The sequence below is a fragment of the Jaminaea rosea genome (assembly GCF_003144245.1).
Source record: "Jaminaea rosea strain MCA 5214 unplaced genomic scaffold BDZ90scaffold_10, whole genome shotgun sequence".
Lineage (NCBI taxonomy): Eukaryota > Fungi > Basidiomycota > Exobasidiomycetes > Microstromatales > Jaminaea > Jaminaea rosea.
In genome coordinates, this window is record NW_020289984.1 from 108,952 (window position 1) to 134,613 (window position 25,662).

General features: G+C 59.4%; 7 protein-coding genes and 1 pseudogene across 8 annotated transcripts; 4 read left to right on the forward strand and 4 right to left on the reverse strand.

Annotated features, from left to right (window-relative positions):
• Positions 1-912: 912 nt before the first annotated feature.
• Positions 913-992, reverse strand: BDZ90DRAFT_t35 (annotated as a pseudogene). The gene has a single exon. The product of its transcript is annotated as a tRNA-OTHER (tRNA).
• Positions 993-1,193: 201 nt separating this feature from the next.
• BDZ90DRAFT_275206 (hypothetical protein) lies at positions 1,194-7,860 on the reverse strand. The gene is made up of 5 exons (XM_025508867.1): positions 5,262-7,860; positions 4,198-4,501; positions 3,063-3,890; positions 1,639-2,963; positions 1,194-1,498 (listed from the first exon to the last, which is right to left on the reverse strand). Exons 1-5 carry the CDS (start codon positions 7,822-7,824, stop codon positions 1,407-1,409), a joined length of 5,112 nt encoding a protein of 1,703 aa, XP_025361033.1. The 5' UTR covers positions 7,825-7,860; the 3' UTR covers positions 1,194-1,406.
• Positions 7,861-8,011: 151 nt separating this feature from the next.
• Positions 8,012-10,269, forward strand: BDZ90DRAFT_280462 (hypothetical protein; the record flags this gene model as incomplete). The annotated part of the gene is made up of 3 exons (XM_025509284.1): positions 8,012-8,293; positions 8,356-8,526; positions 8,598-10,269. Exons 1-3 carry the CDS (start codon positions 8,073-8,075, stop codon positions 10,267-10,269), a joined length of 2,064 nt encoding a protein of 687 aa, XP_025361034.1. The 5' UTR covers positions 8,012-8,072.
• A 618-nt stretch (positions 10,270-10,887) lies between these two features.
• On the forward strand, positions 10,888-14,922 carry BDZ90DRAFT_221821 (putative arginine-specific carbamoyl-phosphate synthetase, ammonia chain; the record flags this gene model as incomplete). The annotated part of the gene is made up of 8 exons (XM_025504498.1): positions 10,888-11,084; positions 11,179-11,680; positions 11,760-12,159; positions 12,231-12,863; positions 12,941-13,037; positions 13,114-13,899; positions 13,972-14,120; positions 14,363-14,922. 8 exons carry the CDS (start codon positions 10,888-10,890, stop codon positions 14,920-14,922), a joined length of 3,324 nt encoding a protein of 1,107 aa, XP_025361035.1.
• A 240-nt stretch (positions 14,923-15,162) lies between these two features.
• BDZ90DRAFT_38710 (insert subdomain of RNA polymerase alpha subunit) lies at positions 15,163-16,530 on the forward strand. Its single transcript, XM_025509544.1, has 4 exons — positions 15,163-15,461; positions 15,545-16,224; positions 16,299-16,347; positions 16,423-16,530. The coding sequence occupies exons 1-4, from the start codon at positions 15,245-15,247 to the stop codon at positions 16,476-16,478; spliced, it is 1,002 nt and encodes a 333-aa protein (XP_025361036.1). The 5' UTR covers positions 15,163-15,244; the 3' UTR covers positions 16,479-16,530.
• Positions 16,094-18,473, reverse strand: BDZ90DRAFT_233073 (DUF185-domain-containing protein). The gene has a single exon (XM_025506494.1). The coding sequence runs from the start codon at positions 18,443-18,445 to the stop codon at positions 16,583-16,585; it is 1,863 nt and encodes a 620-aa protein (XP_025361037.1). The 5' UTR covers positions 18,446-18,473; the 3' UTR covers positions 16,094-16,582.
• A 134-nt stretch (positions 18,474-18,607) lies between these two features.
• BDZ90DRAFT_253789 (hypothetical protein) lies at positions 18,608-21,664 on the reverse strand. Its single transcript, XM_025507804.1, has 2 exons — positions 20,447-21,664; positions 18,608-20,376 (listed from the first exon to the last, which is right to left on the reverse strand). The coding sequence occupies exons 1-2, from the start codon at positions 21,592-21,594 to the stop codon at positions 18,645-18,647; spliced, it is 2,880 nt and encodes a 959-aa protein (XP_025361038.1). The 5' UTR covers positions 21,595-21,664; the 3' UTR covers positions 18,608-18,644.
• An 862-nt stretch (positions 21,665-22,526) lies between these two features.
• On the forward strand, positions 22,527-23,719 carry BDZ90DRAFT_227668 (hypothetical protein; the record flags this gene model as incomplete). The annotated part of the gene is made up of 6 exons (XM_025504769.1): positions 22,527-22,692; positions 22,769-22,833; positions 22,896-22,941; positions 23,012-23,254; positions 23,336-23,382; positions 23,453-23,719. The coding sequence occupies 6 exons, from the start codon at positions 22,527-22,529 to the stop codon at positions 23,717-23,719; spliced, it is 834 nt and encodes a 277-aa protein (XP_025361039.1).
• Between the last annotated feature and the right edge of the window lie 1,943 nt (positions 23,720-25,662).

Genomic DNA, 25,662 nt, shown 5'->3' on the forward strand with positions numbered 1-25,662 from the left:
AATCTGCGTGAATGAGAGCTTCGCGGTAGAATGAGCACCTCACGGTTCGTCGCGATGGTGACAGAGCCACGCTTTGATGCGAGAGTCTTGGTGAAGGATGATAATGATGGCGGTGGGCAAGGATAATGGTACGCCGCGAGACAGAAAAAGCGGAGAAGAGGACAAGGGGCGGAAGTAGGACTGACTGGCACTTTTTGGCCGGTCCCACGATGCTGAGCAGGGTGCATACAGGAAGGCATGATCGAGACCAACGATGTGCTGGGATTGGACTCGATCTACTACGCATCCACCTCCTTCAGGCTCTCTTGTCACGCAAGCATCTGATGTGCTCGACGAAGACTTTCTCCTATTCTGCGTAACACGTCAAGAGTGAGCAGGCATGTCTCCATCGTCTCCCGTGCGCTAGGCTTGCCAGGGCGGCCCCCAGGGTCCCTTCCGCATCTCATGATCCCTCAAAGTCTGAGCTTTATCGAGCGACGATTGATTGAAGGAATCAGAAGTTGCAAGCGAATGAGCAAGCGTCACAGGAATGAGAGGGAAAGAGTGACAGCAAAAGGCCGAGGGACAGGCGGGTGGATGTCTCAGCCGTCAGCCCCGGACGGAAAGGGCTAGCGCGAAATTAGGGGCGCGCCACGCGAGCAGATCTTCCTCCTCACGCCTTCATGCAGCGAGCGACCTTCACATGACGTGAATACTCATGACACACAACAAATCATCCAGCAAGGCCAACTCGAGATGACTCGGGGCTATGGAATGGCACCCTGGCTTTCAGCCCATGTCAACGGCGCGGAACCTCATGCAATATTCGTGGCAGGGGAAGAGAACTTCGAGCGCACGACCCAAAGTAGCCTCTGACACCTCCCAATCACCCCTGAAGGCAAGCAAAAGGTCTGTATCGGCTTCAGCTACAACTGCTGGGACTCGAACCCAGGATCTCAACCGCCCTCACAACTTGGTTCTTGTGAAGGTTGCGTCCTAACCATCTAGACCACAGTTGCGGGAAGAAAGCTACGAAACGCCATGTCCCGGGGGTACCTCCCCAGGCGTGCGCCGCGGCGAAAATCTGCCATTAATAATGTACAACATTGAGTTCTTCGCTTCTTTCGGTTGATCTGGAGCCTCCACGACCTTGAGGAGGGCGTAAAGTTGAGCATGCGGGTGCGGCTTCGTCGCGGACGCAGATTCGCTCCGGCCACCAAAGAGTCATTCCTCCAGCCCCTTCCTTCTTCCAAGTCTCGGCCTTCAACACGACGCTTCTTTCCTTGCTTTCAGGGTCGAATCTACAGCCGCTGCCTCGTCGTAGCAAGTGTGTCATCTCCTCATCATCGTCGTCGCAAGTGTGTCATCTCCTCACCATCGTCGTCGCGTCGGTCGTCGCAGTCAGCCGCTGCGTGACGCTCGGCAGTTCAATTCACCCTGTCCACCCATTGAAGCACCATGCAGTCATCATGGAAAGTCATCATGAAAAAGTCAAAGATTTGCATTTGGTTTGTGTAGCCTATCATCGTTGGTTCAGCACTCGAAAGGGGAGCACCTATCCACCCATTGCCGCGAGGAGGCCATGATAGCGGCGAGCTAAGTCAGGGCTCACCGGAAAGGGCATAAGAAACCGTCCCCACCCTCCTTGTCCTCTCCAACCTCTGCCGCCTCCAATGCCCTCATCAACTGCTTCGAAACTGCCTGCAGCTCTGCTCCTCATCTCCTGCTCCGACGGCGGCGGCGCAGATCCCACGACCTCGGCGGCCAGCGTCCTCGTCCCCTCCCCGTCAACCGTGTGCGCAGGCTCCCCTTGCGAGCGCCACGATCGAGCCAGGTGCGCCACCAGGACCCTCGCCTCGTCCAGCGAATGGCGGTACTTGACGTAGTTGCAAGCAGCGCGCGTCATGCTGAACTTGCTCTTGCCGTAGCCTTCGCCTGGTCGGGTTTGATCTGGCGATGCGTTGGCAGGCTGGACGCGCCAAGGGTGCTCCTGCTGCAAGTTGTTGCGCGCGCGGCCGATGGCAAAGAGGTCGCTAGCGGGCTGTTGCGCAGTCGTCTGAGGAGCCAAGGGCTGTCGCACCGGTGAGGAGGACGAGGAGGAGGGCGAGGACTGCGGGGAGGAGGCTGTGGCGCCAGTCGTTGGCATCAGGAGCGCTCCGCCTTCTTCGTCGGAAGACTCGCTCGCTATGCCGACCTTGCCCTCATTGCCGCTCGAGCTGGAGCTGCTTGAAGAAGAGTTGCTCCGCGCCTCTTCAGCAACCGACTGCTGCTCCTTTGCCCCCACCACCTCGAGCTGGCCTGGTGGCAGCGGCTCGCGGCGGCGCCTCCCTTCCAGCTTGAGCTGGCATCCGCACAGAGAGCAGTGGCCATCCTGCTCCTCGATCTTGGCGGCGAGGTCGGCCCGCAGATCGAGACGGGCAGGGACCGGCAGATTTGCCCCCTTCCTGTTCAACGCCTGGATCCTCTTCAGGCAGCCATTGGCTAGCTCGTAGAGGAACGCGTTGTCGGTCAGCTGGGCGTACAGCGGTCCTGTTGGGCGGCTCCTGAAGCGCTCCAACGCCGTCATGAGCTCGCTGGTTGGGAGGGTGAGGGAGAGGTTGCGAGGCCTCGATGCCCAGCGGCTGACATGCTTGTCTCCTGATCGAGGCTGGAGTGTCGAGTAGCAGGGCTCCTCGTAGCCGTCCGTGATGCTCGCAAGCAGCAGACCCTGCACCGACCTGTTCCACCTGCCGCGGAGAAGCGAGCGCTGCAGAAAGGGGCGTCGCTGTCTGCGGAGAGACTTTCGCAGATCGCGGAGGAAGCTCCCTTTCCTCAGCTCCTTGCGGGCGTCTTCCCGGCTCATACGCTCCTTGGTGCCCTTCTTGAGCAGGTTCGTGCTCGCCGCGTCCACGCTCAAGGCAGACAGGCCCGGAGTCAACTTTTGCAGCCCGAGGTAGTCACGATGCTGCTGGTGACTGCGCTGCCTCACACCGCGGATGAAGGCGCTGAAGGGGTGATGCTGGACTCGGTCGAAGATCCGGTCAGTCCCGCGGCCCATTGATGCCTGTCGATTGGAAGCTAGGGCTCTCTGCTGCGCTTCCTACTCATCCCGCTCTTCCTTCGCCGGCCTCTCGCGCTCCCGCAGCCTCGCATTGGCACGGGCATGGCTGTCACTAGAGCGATGACGATCCCTCGGCTGCCTCGCTGCCCTGCCACTGCGCGTCGTCGCTACCGCCGCAAAGTTTGCCTGTTGCTGACGTTGAGCGCCAGCACTTTGCTTCGAGCTTTCCGCATTTCCTCGCTCCTCAATCATCGTGGCTTCCTGCAGGCCCGTGACATTTTTGGCTCCCGACTGGCGGAGGCCGATCTGCTGTCGAGGCATTGTCGTTTGCTGATTGGGTACAGGAGCATCTTTGCCAGCGAGAGACTTGTGATCGTCGCTGAGTGGCGCGACGACAGCATCCAGATGGTCAAGTCTAAGCTTGGAGCGCTGGTCCAGCTCTGTGATGCTCGTCTTGAGCTGATCGATCTCGCCCATCCGCTCTTGCATCCCTCTCGTTGTGCCGGGTGGTAGCTTCGCGGGCGGGAAGAAGTCAGGGAGGTGGCTGCGGCGGCCGGTTGCTGGCGACCAGACGAGCGAGGTGCAGCGGGGACGGAGGTCGACGCCGGTTTGCCTGAGCCGCTTGACGCTTTCGGGGGCTGCTGCGGCGCTGCATTGCGAGATGTGGGCGACTTCACAGGCGGGGCAGCTGTCGGCTTGTGAGCGGGCTGGCGCTGGTTGACCATGCGAGATCGCGAGGGAGGAGAGGCTCGAGCACGAACTGCCGGTTGAGCAGGCACCGGCGGAGATGCCGCTACTTGTGTAGCAGAGGAGCGAGCTGCCGGTGGACGAGGTGCCGGACGAGGTGCTGCTGGGCGTACGGCGGAGCGAGCTGCCGGTGGACGAGTAGCACGGCAAGAAGGAGATGTTCGCCTCCTAAATAGACTTTCGACTAGCAGACGACCAGCAATGCGCATGTGCTCGTTGAGATCGTGTTGAGGGTATGGGTGCCATAGGATGGCTTGCATAAGTTCTCGGCAATCAGGTGTCCTGGGAAGACCTTGCGTGGATCGTGGCGCTCAACCATGGCCGCAGCAGGAGAGGCAAAGGTGGTAATCTACAGCGAGTGACGCGGTGGAGGGAGGCAAGGTTGGTTAGCAACGGTATGAGAGGGCGCTGCTAAGGCGTCTGTCACTGACCTCTTGCTCCTGCTACCACTGTTGCGTGCTGGAAGGGCTGGTAGTGGTGGGAACCAGGCTGGATGCAGCCGTTGCGCCGTTGCGCCGTTGCCGGTTGAGATGTAGTGAGGAGGCTGGTGCTGAGGAGGAGACAAGAGCGGTGGCGATGTAGGAAGAAGAAGCGTGGCTGACGAGCCCCAAGACACGTGCGGCCCGGTGCTGAGTCGCTTGAGCTGGAGACGTGACAGTGCCTTATGTCTGGAAGTATGGGTGCCGGATGGGTGATGAGGTGGTACTGAGTCTTGGTCGACGGTGGGCCAGCAACCTATGGACACCGAGTTGGTCGACGAGATGTTGGCTTTATGCTCTGTGCCACGAGACTGAGCGCCAATGGTGGGTGTGAGCAGATGTTGCGGATCAAAGGCTGGTAGTGTTAGTGGTGGCACGGCTGGGTGCGTGACGGGGTGAGGGGCAGTCGAGATTGCGAGGGGTGGTTAGGAGGGGAAGAGCGGTCGAGCACCGCCACGTCAGCTTTGTTGTCTCGACGGCGGTCTGCTCGTTCGGCCTCGAGTCATCAGGCACACAAGCGTCGCCCGTGCATCCGCCATCCGCATCGACCCGCTCATCAAGAGCCGTGCTGACGCTTAGTCTAGCCGGAAGAGATGTTGACGCGGCGGACTAGGCACCAATGGCGGACCAGCTGACTCGCTCGCCCTCGCTTCATTGCTGGCTCGATGCAGGGCGACGTGCGGGACACATCCTTTTGCCAGCACCGTAGATCCGCCTCATCACCCACATCAAGTCAAGCGAGGCCAGGAGGACTACTCAGCGACCCGCAGAAGGACGTAGGATCACTATCTGTTGGGAACCCGCCTGGGTAAGGAGGAGAATGGCGATGGCTTCTCATTGAGCACTGCGCCGAAGATGCGTGACGATGCGCGACACAGGCGACGGAACAATGAGGTGGCGGCAAGCCTGCCTTACTCTCACATCATGGCACTCCTTTGTCGTTCGTCCAAGATGCTGTGATTGGTATCGAGTGGCGACTCTCTAGGCTTGTTCCTCCTTTGATCCTTTCGGCATACCCTTCTCTCTGTCCTTCCTCGGCCGGCCCCTGTTCCAGTCAACGCGTAAGTCTCTCCACCTCCCAGCGATTGTTGTGCGCTTCTCCCACTCGACCTCTCCTTCTTCCACAAAGTCGCGCTGTTGTGCTTCGTCTCTCTCTTCGTCCTCCTCCTCTTCCTCGGCAGCCTCTTCTCCCCTCGTCTCATCCCGATCCATCCCCATTTCCAGATAGGCCAGCAAGGCTGCTCGTGCGTCGTCATCTTCAGCTGTGCCCAGCCGCATTTCCGACCCCTCTGTCACAGCGCGTGGGTGCCTTTTCAATTCCTCCTCCGCCATCCGAGCAGTATTGCAGACCCCTCTCCCAACCTCACCACCCCAACGCCCCAAGAACCAGACAAAGAGCTCAGGAGGCAACAAGCCAGCACGCTTACGCTGAGCGGCCGCGTGAGCTAGCTCTTCGCCGAGGTGTAGAAGCTGAGGAAGGGCCGCCAGCGCAAGGCGAAGCTGAGTGCGCGCAGCTTCATTCTCGCTGCCTCCAGCACGATGAATCGCGTCCAAGAGCCTGGGCCACCCTAGGGCCTTGAGCAAGGCTCTGTAGAAACGCACGTCCAGCTGAGCGTCGACATGCTCTGCCTGCCAGGAGGCGCGCATCTTCTCGTACTCTTCCCACACGATCTCCCGCCGATCCTCGAACGTTTCGAAGTTCCTTGCAGCGAGTGCCTTGTCGGTGAGGGCGGCGAGGTACTGCAGGTAAGAGGTTGCTTCTGCCACACTCGGCGTTGGGGCGAGGGCGCGTAGATAGGTCCACGTCTTGGCGACAAGGATAAATGAGCCAGATTTGACGCCCAGATTGAGCAGTGAAGCGAAGAGGCCGGGCGCAAGGGTGGCGTTGTTGATGGTGGGAGTTGGAGCGCTCGCATCCTTTGGCAGGTCGGGGATGAACAGCCTCACAATCGCTTCGGCGTCCAATCCACCTCGTCCGTCCTTACTATCTAGCAGCCCCGTAGCGGCAATGTAGCGGAGCATGGAACGGCAGAGCGGGCTGTCCTGCCTTGCCTTCGCCACGCGTGTCAACTCGAACACCGCTTCCTCTCTCGCCGCGCTGGGATCGATACCGTACTGCGGGAGGAGCAGGCCGAGCAACTGACCTGCCGAGTCGTGTTGACGGTAGCGTACTGCCTCATCAAAGAGAACCAGATCCACACGAGGGTCCCTAGTCCCGTTGCGGGAGACGTGAGCAAGAATCCCCTTGACGACGTCGGACCGCAACAGCGCTCCCTCATCTCTCCCATCCCGAGCATCTCGGTAGACGTACCGCAGAGCGGCAATGTAAAAGTAAGGGCTGAGGCGCACAGACATGAGCCGTTTCCTCCTCGTCGCTGGCAGCTTCCTCTTTCTCCTATGCTGACGTTGCTTGTCTGGATTGAGAGGCTCGAATGTCCAATCTAGAAATGTCGCTATGTTCGAGCGGTAGTCAGCCGCTATCAGCCGGTCTGCTGGCGACGTCAAAGGTGGCAACTCTCCATAGCGCAACGCTTCCGGGAAGGCGATGAGGACTTCGTGGTAAAGCAGGCGCGTTGCTTGGTCGTGGGAGAGAGGGAGAGGAAGGTAGGCGCGGGAGAAGTAGCGGGCCAAGGTGCGAAGCGCAACGAGGTAGGAGGTGAGCAAGACTGAGTTTCCGGCGTCCCCAGCCAGCCGCAGTCGTGCCGCCTGCAGAGCTCGAGCGACATGGCTGGCGTCTGCGCCGATGCCTGCGCGCGGGTTGCCCTCGAAGGAAGCGGCCTCATGATCAGCTCGTTCTGATGAGCCTGCGAGCTTGTCTGTCCAGTAGAGCCTGAGTCGAGCGCCCAAGATCTCGACGATGAGCCCCAGCCTGTCCTCGTGCAGATTGCCTGCAGCACAAAGGCTGGCACTTGTCGCCCTCAACATCCTTGGCGTCCACTTGATTCCCGCCGCCTCACTAGCATCCCACAGGCGCTGAAGTGCGCCGAGCCAATCGACGCCGCTGGTGCTTTGATTGCGAGCCAGCTTGGCCACGACCAGGATGGCCATCTGCATCGTTCTCATATCCAGCACCTCTGCCGGATCCCTCACTCTCTGCGTGGCCGCAAACCTCAGCCAGTCCTCCAATGTCTGCGCCGCTTCTTCGTACTGTCTTCGACCACACATTGCGCGGATACCAAAGTGGTAAGCTCTGCCAGCCATTTGCGCCTCCTTCGGCATGCTGGGGACCGACCCTGCGGCTACCCAGGAGCCTTCTTCGAGCTCGGCTTCCGCCACGCGCATCAGACGGCGTCGAATGTGTGAAGCCAGGCCCGGCCCTCCGCCATTGGTGGCTAGGTCGAGGGTATAGCGCGCAAACTGGTATTTCTGCGAGAGGCGCAGGGACCATGAAGATGACCAGGAGGGGTGGGCGTCCTCCTCAGAGGAAGCGTGGGTTGGCGCCGAGGAGAAGGAGGCATCATGAGATGCTGAGCTGGACGTCGAGGCGAATGATGAGGAAGTGGTGAAGAAGGAGGGGCGTGTAGCGTGAAGTAGGGCGTGGCTTGCTGCACTTGGTCTAAGCAGGCGAGCAAGAGGCATGCAGGCGCCCGGGGGAGCCAAGTTGATGATGACGAGTGACGAGAAGTCAATTCAAGTGGCCTCGACACCTTTTTCCCGCCTGCCTCGCCGCCAGTCCGTGCCTTGACCTCCGCTCGTCTCTCGACTGGACTGACGCGCCCCCGCCTGCGCCGACGTGGCCCTCGATCTCTGTCTGTCCGTCCGTCTGCGCAGCGCTCTCATCTTCTCAATCAACCCAAGTCCATCATCCTCGTACTCGTTGCGCCGCCATGTCGCAGTACAAGTACGACGAAGAAGGAGGGCAATTCCTCACGTTTGTCCTCACCTTCCTACTCTTGGTTCTCGTACCATTGACATGGACTCTGCTCACGGGAGCGTCAACCACCGCCTCGTCGATCTCGCAATCGTGGTTTGACAAGCGCGGTCAAAAGGTGTCAACCATCAAGTCCATCAATCGGCGGTCATTAACCAATCCAAGGATCTCAAAGACGTGAGTCACATCACTCCCACCAAGCACATGCTGCCACTTTACTCACGCTTTATACCGCGTAGCCTCGTGGCTGTCGTCGCAGGATGGGCGCTGGCAGCCTACCTCTTCCAACGAGTCGCCAATGCTGCAGCCAATTCGTCCCATGCGGTGTACGATCCCTTCCACATCCTCGGTCTCGCTACCAGCGCAACCGAAAAGGAGATCAAGAAGCACTACAAGCGACTGTCTATCAAGTGCGTAAGCTTCCCCCTACGCTCCGTCGTGGTTTCCCCGCTAATGCTTCATCCCGCTCGACTCCCGCCAGGTTCCACCCTGACAAGATTCGTCTCAGCGCCAACCAAACCAAGGAGTCAGTCGAATCGCACTACATCGAGCTCACAAAAGCCTACAAAGCCTTGACGGACGACACAATTCGCAAAAACTTTGAGCTGTATGGCCACCCCGATGGACGCCAGGAAATGAGCATGGGGATCGCGCTCCCTACCTGGGTCGTCGAGTCGCAGAACAACATCTGGGTACTGGGAGCCTACGGCGTCGTCTTTGGTGTCCTCATGCCCTACCTCGTAGCTCGTTGGTGGTACGGCTCTCGCGCCAAGACCAAGGACGGCGTGTACACCTCGACTGCTCAGACTTTCTTCCAGCACCTTCGCGAGGACACCGACGGCCCGCGCATCATCTCTATTCTCGCCATCTGCGAAGAGTTTCAGGACCGCAATCTCGACCGTCGAGGCAAGGATGCCAACGAGGCGGCCCTCAAGGAACTCGAGACGCAAGTTCGCGCCAAACTCAAGCCCTTCGGACCCAACTGGCAGCTCAGCGAGCGCCATCGCTCCCCTTCAATCCGCAAAGCCCTCATCCTCCTCTACGCCTACCTCTTCCGCATCGAGTCCAAGAACGCTTCGCTAAATCAACAGCGCTACCTCGCCGGCTCTACCGCCGAGCGCCTCTTGGACGGAATGCTGCAGATCAGCCTGGCGCATAACTGGCTCAACACGACCGAGGCGATCATGCATGCCATTCAGTGCTTTGTGCAGGCCGTGCCCATCTGCGAGGACAGGCGGGTAGCAGAGCTCCTCCAGCTTGGCGGTATGCAAGCTGCGAATGCCAGGCAGATTGTAGCCAAGGGCGGCGAGGCAGGCAGAGCGGGAGTGCAAGGCTTCTTTGCTTTGGACGAACCCACCCGCAAGTCATGCGCTGGTGTCAAGCAGGAACAGATGGACCACATGATGAAGGTAGCCGGAGATTGGCCCCGCCTGGAGTTGGTGGACGCGTTCTTCAAGGTCGAAGGGGAGAGGCTTGTCACCTCGTCTGCGATCGTGCAATTCGTGGTCAAGGTGCGCACCCTCCCGCCAAAGAAGGACGATGTTTTGCTCGTCGACGGCAGGCGCGCTGGACCGCACACAGACGGGTCAATGGACATTCGCTCGGGTGTAGAGGACGTCGACGACTCGAGCTCCAAGCAGGGCAAGTCTTCCTCCGATTCCTCTGCCGACTCAGGCAAGCAAACACTGGGCGTCGCCCGCGCGCCCCACTTCCTCTCAGAACGCAAACCGCATTGGTGGCTCCTTCTTGGTGACTCCAAGCAGAACCGCGTCATCGTCCAGCCAATAAAATTCAGCGACGTCGGCCCGGACAAGCTGCGCACGTACACGGTGCAATTTCAAGCTCCACCTAACGCAGGGCTTTACACCTTTGTGGCGCAGATTCGCAGCGATTCCTACCTCGGGTCTGACGCAAGTCGCTATGTGCAGCTGAAGGTTGAAGAGCCTTCCGTTTTGGAGGAAGAAGAGGGTGGGGAGATTGAGGACGACATCAGCGAGCCTGATGAGGATACTCTGGCGGGCCAGATGGCGATGATGCGCGGTGGCAAGGTGAAGCCTAGCCCGGTACATGGCGACGACGACGACGACAGCGAGGGTGAGGAAGGGGACGAGGAGGACAGTGAGCCAAGTGATAGTGATACAGATGAGGAGTAAAGCGCATTGGGAGCGCGCATGATCAATGCTAGCATTTGTGCTCACCACAAGCGATGCCCGCTCGTATCTCTCCTCGATCTGAGAAGTCGCGAGTCTTGTGATCGGGGCGAGTTTATCCGCGGCGGTGCGACCTTTTTCCATGCGTGAGGCGCAGGCGAGTCAGAGAGTCGAAAGTTGAGTCGGCGTCTGAGCGGCTGCGAGCGGGCGGGCAGGCGGGCGGGCGCTCAACGGACAGAGCGAGAGAGAGAGCAAAGAGAGGAAGGTCAAGCAAAGGGACAGAGATAGCGCGGGGTCAAGCGCACAAGTCGTACCTTTCTTCCTTTCTTCCCTCCCCTCAACCTCCTCGCTACCTCTCTGCCTCTCATCAGCAACCGCCTGGGCGTCCTGCTCTCCGCTGCCATGCTGGGCCATCACCTCCGCCTCGCGCGAGCATTCGCTCCGACAGCGCCCACCGCATCGCTCGCGTCTGCCTCTTCCTCATCAACTCTCTTGCCCCGCCTTCGCGCTGCATCAACTCGATCGCTGCACACTACCCCTCGCCGTCGCTCTCCCGCCTCCCCTACCCTCCCCAAGTCAGCGCAGCCTGTATCGACGGACTTCCATGCCGTGTCCCCCGCAATGGCCGAGTGGGCAAAGTACCTGCCAAAGGTTGAGCGAGCCGGAGTCAAAAAGGTCCTCCTCGTTGGCTCTGGTGGGCTGAGTATCGGGCAAGCAGGAGAGTTCGACTATAGTGGTAGTCAGGCTATCAAGGCGCTGAGGGAAAGCGGCATCGAGACAATTCTCATCAACCCGAATATCGCAACGATTCAGACTAGGTGCGTAGCCGCCTGAACCGATAAGGCAGACTGGCTTCAGCGCCTTCCACGCACCGCAACCGCTAATGCTTCGTCTTGTCTGTTTCGCTCGCAGTCACCACCTCGCATCTCAAATCTACTTCCTTCCCATCTCACCTGACTACGTTGCCTACGTCCTCGAGAAGGAGCGCCCGGATGGTGTCCTCCTGACATTCGGTGGACAATCCGCTCTTAACGTAGGCGTCAAGCTCGACGAGATGGGCGTCTTTGAGCGTCTCGGCGTCAAGGTCCTCGGCTCTCAACCAGACGTCCTCCGCATGTGCGAGGACCGCGACCTCTTCGTGCAGGCCCTCGACCAGATTAACATCCCCGTCGCCAAGTCAGAGGCCGTCTCCTCTGTCCCGGCAGCTCTCAAGGCAGCAAAGGAGATTGGATACCCGGTCATTGTGCGAGCTGCGTACGCGCTTGGTGGGCTGGGTTCGGGTTTCGCCGAGGATGAGGATGAGCTGCGCGACCTCAGTGCTCGCTCGCTCAGTTTGAGCCCGCAGATCTTGGTTGAGAAGAGCTTGAAGGGATGGAAGGAGAGCGAGTACGAGGTGCTGCGTGACCAGGAGGACGTGAGTACATTAGCGTGAGACCGAGGTGCCAGCCTCGCAGACTCGCAAACTGACTTGTCTTTCGCCCACTCGCCGCTAGAACGCCCTCATCTGCTGCAACATGGAGAATTTCGACCCGCTTGGCATTCACACTGGAGATTCAATCGTCGTGGCCCCATCTCAAACCCTGTCAGACGACAACTACCACATGCTCCGCTCTGCCGCGCTCAAGGTCATCCGACATCTGGGAATCGTAGGCGAGTGCAACATTCAGTACGCTCTGGACCCCAACTCGCGAGACTACCGCGTCATCGAGGTCAACCCGCGTCTCTCTCGCTCTTCTGCGCTCGCGTCCAAGGCGACGGGATACCCGCTTGCTTATACGGCTGCCAAGCTCGCCCTGGGCCACACCCTGCCTGAGCTGCCCAACGCAGTAACCAAGACGACGACCGCCTGCTTCGAGCCGGCATTGGACTACATTGTCACAAAGATCCCCAAGTGTACGTACGCGAGCCCCTACGAACACACTGATTCCTCCAGCTAACCTATCTCTTACCTTGCGCCATCCTAGGGGACCTTTCCAAGTTCCAACACGTCAACCGCGAGGTCGGCTCGTCGATGAAGTCCGTAGGAGAGGTCATGGCTATTGGCCGCACATTCGAGGAGTCTCTGCAAAAGGCCATTCGCCAAGTCGCGCCCAACTATGATGGCTTTGAGGCGTACCACGCCCCCGCCGACCTTGACCGTGCCTTGTCTGTCCCTGAAGACACGCGCTTGTTCGCAATTGCCCACGCCATGCTCAACGAGGGCTACGACGTGGAGCGCCTCCACGACCTGACGAAGATCGACCGTTTCTTCCTTTACAAGTTGGACAACATCGTCCAGATTCATAGGCAGCTCAAGGAGCTTGGATCCCTCTCCGCCGTTGACAAGGAGCTGATGCTCTTGGCCAAGCAGCGAGGATTCTCCGACAAGCAGATGGCCAACCTCCTCTCCGCTGGCGGCAGCGCTGTGAAGGAGGCCGACGTGCGAAAGCACCGCAAGGCACTGGGAATCACGCCCTTCGTCAAGAGGATCGACACCGTTGCTGGAGAGTACCCAGCGCACACCAACTACCTCTTCACGACGTACAATGCAAGCTCGCATGACGTTGAGTTCGATGAGCACGGGACTATGGTGCTGGGCTCGGGCGTCTACCGAATTGGTGAGTGGAGAGGCCCGGGCGAGAGGCAAAGAGGGAGGATAGACTGACCTGATGCCATTTGCGCCGCGCTCGCTCAGGCTCTTCGGTCGAGTTCGATTGGTGCGCCGTCACCTGCGCTCGCAAAGTCCGCGAGATGGGACACAGGACGATTATGATCAACTACAACCCTGAGACGTGAGTTTGCGCGCTCGTGGAATGTACCGATGAGAGGCAACCTCGAGCTGACATTCTGCTCGTTGCCCTGCCGCAGCGTCTCGACCGACTTCGACGAGGCAGACCGCCTGTACTTCGAGGAGCTCTCGTTCGAGCGCGTCATGGACATCTACGAGATGGAGGGTAGCGAAGGTGTCGTCGTCTCCGTCGGTGGCCAACTCCCGCAGAACATCGCTCTCCGCCTCAAGGACACTGGCGTCAACGTGCTGGGCACCGACCCCAAGATGATTGACAATGCCGAAGACAGGCACAAGTTCTCGGGTATCCTCGACTCGATTGGAGTTGACCAGCCTGAGTGGACCGAGGCGACCTCTGTAGCCAAGGCTAAGGAGTTTGCAAACAAGGTCAGCTACCCCGTCCTTGTTCGACCGTCCTACGTGCTGTCGGGAGCGGCGATGAACGTCATCTGGGACGAGTCGACGCTCGAGAACCATTTGACTGCAGCGGCCGAGGTCAACACGGATTACCCAGTCGTCATCACCAAGTTCATCGACAATGCCCAAGAGATCGACATTGACGCAGTAGCACACAAGGGCGAGCTGCTGATCCACGCCGTCTCCGAGCACGTGGAGAACGCCGGTGTCCACTCTGGTGACGCAACGCTTGTCCTGCCCCCCTTCAGTCTGGACCCCAACGACATGGCTCGCCTCAAGACGATTGCTCAGAAGGTTGCAAAGGCGTTTGAGATCAGTGGGCCGTTTAACATGCAGGTCATTAGGAAGCCGGCGGGCGAGGGAGAGCACGAGGCAGCTCTGAAGGTCATTGAGTGCAACCTGCGAGCGTCGAGGTCCTTCCCCTTCGTCTCCAAGGTGCTGGGTGTCAAGTGAGTATGCGCGTCGAGATGAGTTGAAGAAGCAGGCAAGTCTGACGCCAGCCTCACACCACTGCCGCACAGCTTCATCGACATTGCCACGGCAGCAATTGTAGGCGAGCAAGTCCCCGCGCCGGTAGACCCCATGGCTCAACAGCGCGACTACGTGGCCATCAAGGTGCCTCAGTTCTCGTGGACTCGATTGGCAGGCGCTGACCCCTTCCTTGGAGTAGGTGAGTATCTGCGCATCGAGGCCGACGTGGCGTGGGGTTGCAATGATGCTTGGAGGCATTTGGCTGTACGACCGTGTGACCCTTTGTGGCGCATGGTCAATGCCGAAAACTATTCCAGCTACCTTATTTTTTTCTACCTCTGAGCAACATGGAAAGGAGGAGGAGCAGCGGGAGGGAGAGATGGGCAAATCACGTTCAACAGTGAGCACTAGCTGACCACACTCTCCTGCTCCCGCTAACAGAGATGGCCTCTACCGGCGAAATCGCTTCTTTCGGCTGTGACGTCGCCGAAGCCTACTGGGCTGCCATGTGCTCTCAAACAGGCTTTCGCGTCCCCGAGCCTCGCAAGGGCGTCCTCCTCGGTGGCGACGTCAACAAGCCCGAGCTCGCACAGGTGGCTCGCCGCCTGTCCGACCTTGAGTTCAAGATCCTCGTTACCGACTCTGGAGTGCAAGAGCACCTCAAGGAGGCTGCGGGCGTGAAGAGCACCAAGATCTCGTTCCCTGTCAAGGACAAGCGCAAGCTCCGTGAGGTCTTCGATGAGTGGGATGTGCAATTCGTGGTCAACCTGGCCAAGAGCCGCGCGCCCAACTTGCTCGACCAGGACTATGTGGCTCGTCGCAATGCCGTGGACTTTGGCCTGCCGCTGATCAACAATGGTCCCTGTGCGCTGCTGTGGTGTGAGGCGTTGGAGTACAAGATGAAGCAGCCGGGAAGTGGCGGATTGAGTGGATGGGAGGAGGGCAAGCTGCCGCCAGAGGTCAAGAGCTGGAGGGAGTGGGTGCCGGAGAGCACGGCGTAGAGCGTCGTGTGAGGTCATGTCTGATCCTGTTGTTGTGCTGGTGGTTAGTCGTCGCTCGTTCTAGAAGTACTCTTCTGCTTTTCACTGCTCGTAGCGCTCCTTTTGCTGCCCAGATGTGAAGGCTAGAGCGGAGGGACATGAGGCGTAGGCGATTCAGCGTCGGAACGGAGGCCAACGCCAGTCCGCCTCCGCTGCCGCTCATCTGTCTGCCGTCGTGTGCATCCGCCCGCCCGCTCAAGTCAAGGCTGCGATTCTCGACTCCTTCGCATCGCATCGCATCGCATACAACCACTCTCCTCATCCTCTTGTGACTGGCGTCGCCATGAATCACTACGCCTCGTCATCAACACAGCCTTATGGTGCTGGCGCTGGTGGGATGAATGGGATCAACGGGGGCGGCGGAAGCGGCGGAGCGCAACGGCCGCGCGTGACGTTGAGGAGCATTAATCATGAGGAGGCAGACGTCGTTCTCGAAGGAGTCGATCTCAGCTTCGCAAACGCTCTGAGAAGAGTCATCATCGCGGACATTCCTACGCTAGGTGAGCTGGCGTTCATGGCTCTACGGCTTCTTCTCTTCGACTCGAAGTGCTAACTTGCCTCTCACCTCTCTCCCCGTGCGTAGCCATCGACATGGTAGAGATCCAATCCAACACGACGGCCCTACCCGACGAGATGCTTTCCCATCGTCTTGGTCTCGTCCCGCTCATCTCAACAAACTGCGATGCAGTCCTCGTCGACCACCGAGATTGCGCCTGTGAAGACGGCTGTGATCGCTGCTCCGTCGAGCTCACATTGCACGCTCGTTGCACCACAGGCGGGACGATGGAGGTCACCTCGAAGTCATTGGTCCGCAGTGCCGGGCTCGGAGAACCATGGGGCGGTGATCCCGAAATGGCAGAGATGGGACCGAGGCCGAGGGAGGCTCGACGCGAAGAGTTTGGTAGGGTGGTTGGCGCGGATCAAGAGGGAAGGGATGGGATCATGCTCGTCAAGATGAAGAGAGGGCAGGAGCTCAAGGTGCGTTGTATTGCCCGCAAGGGCTTTGCAAAGGAGCACGCAAAGTGGAGCCCCGTCTCTACCATTGGCTTTGAGTATGACCCGCATAACCGATTGCGGCATACGGCCCTATGGCACGAGGGCGACCCGAAACGCGAGTGGCCCTTGAGCCATAATGCCAACGAGGAGCCAGAGGTACGGGCTGGGGAGGAAGACGAGGTCTTCGACTTCAATGCGAAGCCGGGACGCTTCTACGTGCATGTTGAGGGCACGGGCGTCATGAGTGCGCATGAGGTGGTAATGAGCGTGAGTTTGACCGGCAAAGGTGCGAAGATGGGCGATACGAATCTGACGCTTCGCTCCTTTTCTTCTCTCGCCAGGGCCTCCGCATCCTCGAAACACGAACGGCGCAGATTATCCAAGAGCTAGGCTTCATGCTCGACGATGGCGGCATGGGCGGTGGCGGCAATGGCGTGCCACAAGGCGGAGAGAACGGCGGGGCAGGCTATTACGGCGGCGGAGGAGCGAATGGAGTCAATGGTGGTGGTAGCGCATGGTGAAGCGCTTGTTTCGCACGGTGAAGCGCTTGTACGCATACGGAATCAAATGCATAATGATGCCAAGGCGTGCAGAGCAGGTCTATTGGCATTGCATCTCGACTGCCCTACGACGTGAGCCACTTGACGTTTGCATACCACTCGAGCATGGGATTTGGCCCTCGCCCGCCATTGAGGGCACAATGCTTTGCCAAGTCGGGGTATCGTTCCAGGAAAGCTCGATGGCTGGAGACGGTAGCCGTGCCGGTGATTCCGCTGCCTCTTTTGCCCGCAACTACCTGCCCATAGATGTCTCGCAGCACTTCGAAGTTCGTCGGGTAAAAGATGTCAAAGAAGCCCTGTAGCACAGCGTAGGTGCTCACTGCCACGGGCGTGGCTGCTGAATTTGGGTCTGGTCCTCCCCTTCCCCCTGACACGGGGCCAGCATTACGCGCCAACCTCGTCTGGACAACGGGCCCATCTACCCCTTTCACCGCCTGCGGTAGAGCGCTGAAGTCGCTGATCAATGTATGGTGCTTGGGAAACTGTGCCGCCAGCACGTCGATGAGGCGCAACGCTCCAGTGGGGAGGAAGTGCCTCTCTTTCGTCAAGTTGGGGAAGAGGGGCCAATGCTCTGCCAATCCTCTTCGCAGGGGCGTAGGGAGGGAAGAGAGCCAGCGGGGTACTCCTGGTGGGCTTGCGACTGTGCCCGGTCGCACCTGCTGCAGGAGGTCTAGATACCGTCGGATGAGAGGATCCACCGCAGGCGTGTAGAGCTCAGCAAAATCTCCTGTGCCGTCTATGCTGATGTAGGCTTGGTAGGGTAGCAAGTCCGATGTGCCGTAACGAACCACATCGTGCGGGAGATTGTCGAGCACCTCGAGTGCGATGACGACGCAGGAGCGCTCCTCCATTTGATCCCATTCGAGGAAGTCGCGGCGGTGCACGCGCACTTTGCCTTGGGAGACCCACTTTGCAAGCCTTTCCTCTTGGCCCTTGGCTAGCCGCTCAGAGATCTCAACAATGTTGTACTCAATCCTCTCGTAGGCCTCACTTGGCAGCACCTCCTCCAAATACCGCATTACGTCCCCCGCCAGGCTCCCATCGCCAGCTCCCAGCTCATAGATGACCAAAGGCTCACCCCGTTGCATTGGCCCTTGCAGAGTATCAAGACAATGCTGCGCCACGATCCTAGCATAGTGCGGGCGAAATAGCGTCGTGGGTGTATGCCACACCTGGCGCGCAAGCATCGATTGGACACCAACGTCGTGCGACTGGTCTTCACGCAGGGACTGCTCGTACGCAGCACGGCCAAGTGCTTGGGCCGCTTCGAGGCCAGCGGCGGATGAAGGGGACGGAGCATTGGGACGTTTGCGCCCTCCTCCTCCCGTCGATGAGCTCGTGGGAGGTGGTCGTACTGGTGCTCCTGTTGGTGTGCTCGCGCCTTGTTGGATGACTGTACGCTCAAAGGCATTGTATCGCTCCTCTACCTGAGCCATAAAGTCGCGCTGGTCCTTCATCTCCCTGAAGCGAAAGCCCCCGTCATCTGCGTCGTTTCCATTGCTCGACTGCTGCTGAGGCGGGAGAAGGGCCGCCCGTCTGGAGAAGTAGCCATACCTGGGATTGTACAGACTATCTGCCACGAAGTCTCGGGCCAGCATTCGGACCTCTCTTGGGCGAAGCGGCTTTGTCGAGGTAGGAGGGTGGGAGATCGCAGCAGAGGCTAGGTCACTGGCATTCACGAGAGGATAGTGAAGATGCTCTTCGGATGGGTGGAGGGAGAAGGGGTCGTCGTTGTACTGGACGCGATGCCTTTCTGGGGCTTCTTTGGGAGGCGGAGGAGGCGAGGAAGACGACGAAGACGACGATGAGGGGCCTGCAGAAGAAGAAGCGAGACGGCATTGCGACAGAGCAGCACGAGGAGGTGGCTGCTGTCTTGCTGAGCGCAAGTTTGCAGCGACCAGCACCGTCCCTCTTGATCGAGCTGCCATCGTGGTGGTGGTGTGGAGTCAGGGAAACAATGAAATGCAAGTTGCCGCTGTTGCTCTCCTCAGCAAAAGCCACTTCGTCCTCTTTCCGCCCTCACCCGCTTACGTAACGCATAGCGGCTACGGAGACGAGCCAGACCGCTCGCAGCTTCCAGTGACATGTTTCGCATTAGCAAGCATCAAGAACAGGCTAGTCGCCCACTCAATCCGCCTTGGTCGATGGAAGTTGATGATGTGACCCGGACCTCGCAACACTGCCATTCTGTACGCCACCCGCAACAGATATGCTCCTCTTCTTCTCATGCCCACGGTGAACACTTGTTCCGCTCGACGCCATCATCCCCGCTTTCTCACTCACTGCAGCTCCTGAAGCCCCACTTCCTCCCTCCATATCGCGCTCATCATCCATCCGCTTGTACCTCGGCAGCCCACTGCGCTCAGCTCTTTGTGACCGTCTCACATAGCTGAGCAACCCGCCGAGTAGGGCAAAGAGGAAGAGCATGGCCATGAATGGGTGTCGAGCGCCAAAGGAGACAAAGCTCCCAATGCGCCTGTATGATCGGTCGATGTAGGAGCGCGAACTCCTTGCTTTCCCCTTGCGCTCACCTCGTCCAATGGCCTCAATCTCGACCAGGATGCCCAAATCATCAATGAATGTGTCGTCCCCTTCTGACGAAGCTGCAGCCGCGGTGCCATCTTGCTGCTTCGCGGCGGCAGCCCCGCTCCCCAACCAAGTGCTCACCTCCCTACTCTCACCAGCATAGCTCAACTTGCTCTTGTACTCCTTGACCGCTGCCAATCCACCCGCTCCAGGCGCTACAGCTCCTTCCCCACCTACTGCAACCAACGGCTTGACCTCTCCCGTAATCAACGTCATCGCTGGCGGAGGGTCGAGCTGAGACACGTCGATGAGCTGGGAGGGCTTCTGCGTAGGGAGAGGCCACCATTGCAGCGTGGGGCCGTCAACGAGAATTAAGCCAGGAAAGTCGGCCGGATTGCGTAGATTGTAGTACTTGCCGATGGCTTGGCGCCATCGATCTGCGTCGATCCATCCCCAAAGTAAGCCACCCGCTGCAGCCGCGCTGCCATTCGTCGCGGCGAATTTGTGTTGACCGTCTCGCCATGCCAGTGCCATGCGCTTCAGAGCGGCCACTTCAGCCTCTCTCCGCGCGCTCCCGGTGCCAGTCGGGTACGTCTCTCCATCATGATGCTCGTCGCTCAACAGCGCAAGGGCAACGGGCGCTCCGTGGCGATTGTTGACCACGTCAACCCACGAGTCGCCGCCTACCTGCGACAGGGTAGGGTAACGATTCCAGTCCAGCCATTCTGCCAGCCTCGCTCGCTCGCGGCGCCGCCACTCTGGCCGCTCAGCTTCTCGTGGAGGTGCTGGGGTAACGTGGAAGGCATCTACGGGCCGGTCGGCCTTGCGATCCTTGAAAGCCAGAACAACGCTGCGGAATCCGCCATGCCTGGCGCCGAACCAGCTCTGGAATCTCCCTGCCAGAGCACCATGGCTTGACCGGTACACCCTGAACGGAGATGTAAAGATGCCCCTACTAGCTGCTGTGACGAGGTCGCGCTCCTCCTCCCAGTGAGGCACCTCTACGCCGCGATAGCTATCCAAGTCACTCCCGTCCGTCAGCCACAGGAAGCGCACCTCCTCCTTACGCGAAATGTCGGCCCAGTGTCCCTCGTCATTAGCGATCGGCAGATCCACGCCCTCTTCTTCGGCAGCCTTGCTGCACCACTTGAGCATGGCGTCGAAGGACCGACTGCCGCGATACTCGGAGACCACGCGATTGGTGGGAGAATATAGGCGGAGAGTGGGGTAAGACTGGATGCCAAAGGCACGACAGACGCCGCGGTGAGCCTCGCAGTCTACCTCGAGGACGTTGAGGCGATTCTTGAGGGCAGGTGCGAGTTGCTCGAATGATCTGCGCGAGTGGAGAAAGCAGGACGGCGTCAGAGTGAGGGGAACGATTGAGGCGTACGTCGTACACTCACTTGGCCATTGCCTTACAATGAGGGCACCAAGGCGCAAAGAACTTGACGAATGTCCCTCCCTTTGCGAGCGAATCCTTGCGCAAGGGCAGCCTCGTGTTGATGTTCGAATCAGGGGAAGGCTTGCGGATCGTCTCTTCCAGCAGCTTGTCGTGGTCTGCGATCAAGTGAGCCCCGCCATGTCCTCCGCCAACAGATGTCGAGCCCGTGCCATGACTGCCCTCATCATCGTTGTCCAGCATCGCCGCTGCGGCGTGAGACCCTTTGTCCGCCTCTTCTTCGTCGTGAGAGGGCACAATACCCAGCCAGTTGCGCAGCTCAATCACCGTCTTTACTCCTTCACTGATGCCGAATTGGAGAAGCTGACCACGCGGGTTGGGCAGAGTCCAGTCGATTTCCTCGACGGGCGCAGGTGCTGGCTGTGGTGGCGGGCTCGCTGCTGGTTCGGGCGCAGAGTCTGGAGGAGGAGGAGGAGGAGCAGCGACGACTGCCTCGGCGTCGGCTTTGGAAGGAGCGCCGGGGAGCTTGACGTCGGGTGGAGACGCGGGAGCTGGCGCAGGAGCCGGCGCAGCTTCGATGATAGGCTTGGGCTGAGCAGGACGTTCCGGCTGCGGTTGAGGTTTGACGACAGGCTCGACGACGGGCTGCTGGCTGTCTTTGACTGGGTGAGGAGTATTGCTGGCCTGCTTCAAGCTGCGATAGTAGTGGGCCTCCTCTTCAATCCAATTGGCCAGCTCTGTGTACTCTCTATCTCCCTGATACTCTTTGCTACTCCTCTTGCCATCCATGTACAGCGTCAACTTTGGAAAATGCGGCACCTCCTCATCTACACAAAGCTGGCGCTGCGCATAGCAATTGACCTGCGCCATGCGAAAGGGCGCATCCGGGTAATCGGTACTCAGAGATTGTTTGTTGTTGGACAGCTCCTTCCAAAGAGGGAGGAATGCCTTGCAGTGCCGGCAGTAGGGCGAGTAGAACTCGATGAGCCATGCTCCCTGCTGGATGTTACTTGACCAGTTGGTCGCTGCCAATTGGACCAAGTCCGGGTGAGTGCCCGCAGAGGGCGACGTGGGCGCGGCAGTGACAGCCAGAGCGACGATGGCTATCAGCGCAGCTACCAGCGCCGTCAGCGACGTCCGAAGCCATGCCATCGCAGTCTGCGTACTTGATCCAAGATGAGAAGGAGGGGTGTATGGGACGAAGGAGATGAGAAAAAGGCAAGGAAACGTCGGCGCCAAGAGCCGCATGCCCGCCTTGATGCCACTGACTTTTGACTGCAGCCGCCGACGAGTCGAACAGAGCCGGCGGAGCTGCAGGCGGGCGGGCGTCGATCAGGCGGACAAGCGACGCCTGCGTGCAGAGACTCAGGCTCTTCGCGCCTCTGCCACGCCTATCGACTATCGCAATTCCAGTTCACCGTGGTCTTTGCTCGACTATCGCAACATCCTGTCTACAAGTGACTTTCTCGCGTGTGAGAAAGTGGAGCTGAAGAGGTATCATTCATTCCCTGCCCAGAGCGTCCCGGTCGTCGGCCGAGCTGACATCTTTCTTTGGGGCAGAGATCTTCAGTCCTTTGCTTGAGAGCGACGTTGCGAAAGGTTGTATACGCTGATACCAACTACCTCGTTGAGCTGTTCCGCAGCCGCACGCGCTCTCATCGGCAGGGTCAAGGATCCCTCAACGCCTAAACAATGCCAACGCCCCCGGCGAGATTCTTCATCACGAGTGAACATGACTGGAGGTCAGCACACGTTTGCAGCTACATCAGGGCCCACTTAGCTCGGTCCCGCTGAAACGATGGTCTCGGGATCGCGCGATCCGCAAAACCTCAATAGCACCGCTCGCGGCGCTAGGCAATCCGGGCCTTCGTGGCTGAGCACACGGCGACCAATACGACGGCCCGGGCCGCTTTACAGCGAGCCAGCCAGGTGCCTCTTACAACAAGCGACCAGTATCCCGGCACTTGTGGAAATTCTCGGCGAAAGTTACCCGTGACCCACTGTGGGAGTGTACGGAGTAGCGATGCTCACGACCTTGCAAAGAGGCTGAGGACGGCAGGAGATTGGCCGACGGATGAGCGACGATGCGGGTGGGTGTCGAGGGCCAGAGGGGAGCCAAGGCGTCATGCCAGGACGTCGAGCCGGGACATCGAGCTTTACAAGAAGGCTCGATCTCGTCCGCTATCTCTCTCTTCCATCCCTACCTCATACTCTCGACTTCCCCCTTTCCAGCCCCCATCCAACACAATAGTGAGTGTCTTCGCCGTGGCGCCCCTTGCCGAGCGTGGCTGACATGCCCCTCCCGCCTCCCGCTCTCCGCCCGCAGTGCGCTTTACCCTCAAGTTCGCTACCCTCGCGATTCTCTTCGTCGCCAGCCTGGCCGTTGCTAGCGTGAGTCAGGTGCGAGATCGTTGAGGAGACACCTCGCTGATATCGAACTCTCCACTCTGCAGGTCGAGGCTCAGACCAAGCGTATGGACATCGAGAAGAACGTCCCTGGTAAGTCCCACTTCCGCGCGCCTCCAGCACCACCCATGCTCATACTCACACTCCTCCTTCTTGCACATAGGCCCGTCCCTGGCCGATATCTCTGGCATGGGAGACGCCCACCTCACTCCTAAGCTGAACAGCTTCATGGCCGACGGAGGCCCCGTCCACGGCTCCTGCCGTGACTGCTCCGGCGAAGCTACCGCACGCGACACCAAGAAGGCCCTCATTTGCCTCAGGTCTATCCTCAACAACTACGAGCCTGACAAGCAATGGAAAGAAATCGCGAAAATCTACTATAACCACGACAAGAGGAACGACGTCTGTGAGCTCGAAGTAGAGGTGTTGAGTAGGTGCGCTGGCCGCAGCAGAGCGCGCTGACCTCAAGTTCCTGCACGCGCCGTAGACTCCGCGTTTGGAGGATTCGACTTACCGAACGCTCAGTACTATCGCGTGCGTACCACCTCGTCAGCCAATTGAGGATTCAACAATCGCTGACGTACACTTCCTGCGAGCACTCCAGTCCCAAACCAATGCTGGCACCGGGTTTGCCCGCTTCGAGTACGACTGCGAGGGAGACGGTTCTGCGGCTTTGGCCTGCGACTCGTGCAAGGAGAACAATCCTTCGTCGGAGACGAGCAGCACCCCCAGTATCGTCACGGATAACACCAAGGATGGTACCAAGCACCATGAAGACGGGGATCCCTCGGTGAACAGCGTGATTGAGAATGTGATTGGGGTAAACGTGGGCTGCGGCGACCACTGTGACGAAGGGAGCAAGAAGAAGTGACGGCGAAGAGCCATCTGTGAAGACCGGTATCATCAGCTTTTATGTTACCGCAGGGCGTGCCACACCTCACAATCATCTCGTGGGCTTGATGCCTACTCGAGTATACACGCTTCATCCTACTTGTGACCAACCACTGCTCTACTCGACGAACCAATAATTTACTTGATCACTATCTCGAGCGCTCAGCATTTGTCTGTCATGATGAACAGAAGCTTTCTCAGCTCTTAGCGTCGATGCCCGAACGAGGATCGCCACGTTCGACCGTTGCGCTCACGAAGAATCGTAGAGGGTGGCTTGGACCGTGCCTGAAAGGACCGGACATCTCTCTTCCCATGGCCGCAGGAGCCTGCCCAATCGAGCGTCGACAGCAAGTGATTTCACTCATCTTCAGCCCGGAGACTGGCAGTATGCCCCTTCAAGTACACGCAGCCTTCTGTTTCGCCTGTCTGACGCTGCTGTACCTCTTGACGAAGGTCAACTCCTCCGGCTGTCTCACCACAGCCCTTGACCCCCATCACCGACGCCCGAGCACCGATTAGCAAAGGACCGCCAAAGACCGACCGATATCAGGCTAATAGAGCCTCGCCTGCGGATTCCCACGTTTGCGGACCTTCGCTGCCCACTCCTCGCCGCACCACTTTACCAACAGACTCGCCGTGGTCCGTCCGATGGTGGCTCCCATTGTGCCCGTCATTCCTCCGCACACATTGCTACCAGCACCACCGCGAGAGGCTCCGCCAAGGAGGACTGGCTGCGCCGACATAAAGACGCAGCCCAGCGACGAGACGTCTGTCCTCTGCAGCATCCCCCGTCGCCTATGGCGCCAAGCCCTTCAAGGCGTGACTCTTGCCCTTTCTCGAGGTCAAGAAGCGCAGCCCAGCCAACAGGAGCAGTATCACTACCGCCAAGATCTTGAGCGCTATTACCGCAACGGCCCCACCGTCAGCAACATGAGTCTTCTCAGCAGCCGCAGCCTCTCGCGTCGCCCGCAATCGGCCAATCCTGCGTCTCCACATTGTCGCGGGCCCCGTATTCATGCCCGAGGAGATATAGGAGGTAACTCTGCACCGTCGCACAAGACTTCTTTCTCATTGAGCGATCGCGACGAGACACATAAGCACCATAGCCCTGGCCCTGCCTCCTCCATTTGGCCTTCCACGCCTACATCTCCATCCACGCCTACTTCAGCCTTGTCCAAGCGCCGCTGGTTCCTGCTTGCGACCCCGAGGTCGAGGCGCACTTCCTCGTCCGCAGCAAGACGCAATGGAAGCCGCTTCTCAGACGATGACGATGACGAAGGCGATGGCATCGAGTCTCGCGCAAATGCAGGAGCTCGCACTTTGCCAGGAGGCGGCAGCGAATTTGCCCGCTGGCTAGCACCACCTGCTCGACCCTTCATTGCACGTCCTACTGCAGATGGAGCAACGGCTTCGCCCTACGGAGACGCCGAAGGGACTGACCCTGTTTGGAACATTGAGGTCGATCCTGAGCCGGTGCTGCGGAGGTTGCGCTTTCACGCCGGAGAGAATTTCGTCACCTCAAGCGCCAGCCAAATTCCCACCTCGCAGCTCGCCGTTGCCACATCTGCCCCGACGGTAGCCACCCACCCACCGACAACGCCGAAGTCGACAACAAGCAGCGCTACCCTCTTCCCCAACGGAGATGGTAGTGCTACGAGCAAGTGCTCGCATGGCCCCAGTGCCTCGGTCAGCAGTAGTACTAAGCGCCGTCCCAATGTTCAGAGACCTACCTCGCCCGTGCGCGGTCAGACACCGACCAAGAACGCTGGCATGGCCGCAGTGCTGGCTCGGAGTGGGTCGACGCTGGGAGGGACATACCACGGTTGTGCAATGGTGGGCAGAGATGACTTGAAAGGACGTGCCGGTCCGCATGAGTCAACTACATCGCTGCTGACCAACAAGAGCACAGGTCAGGCGACATCG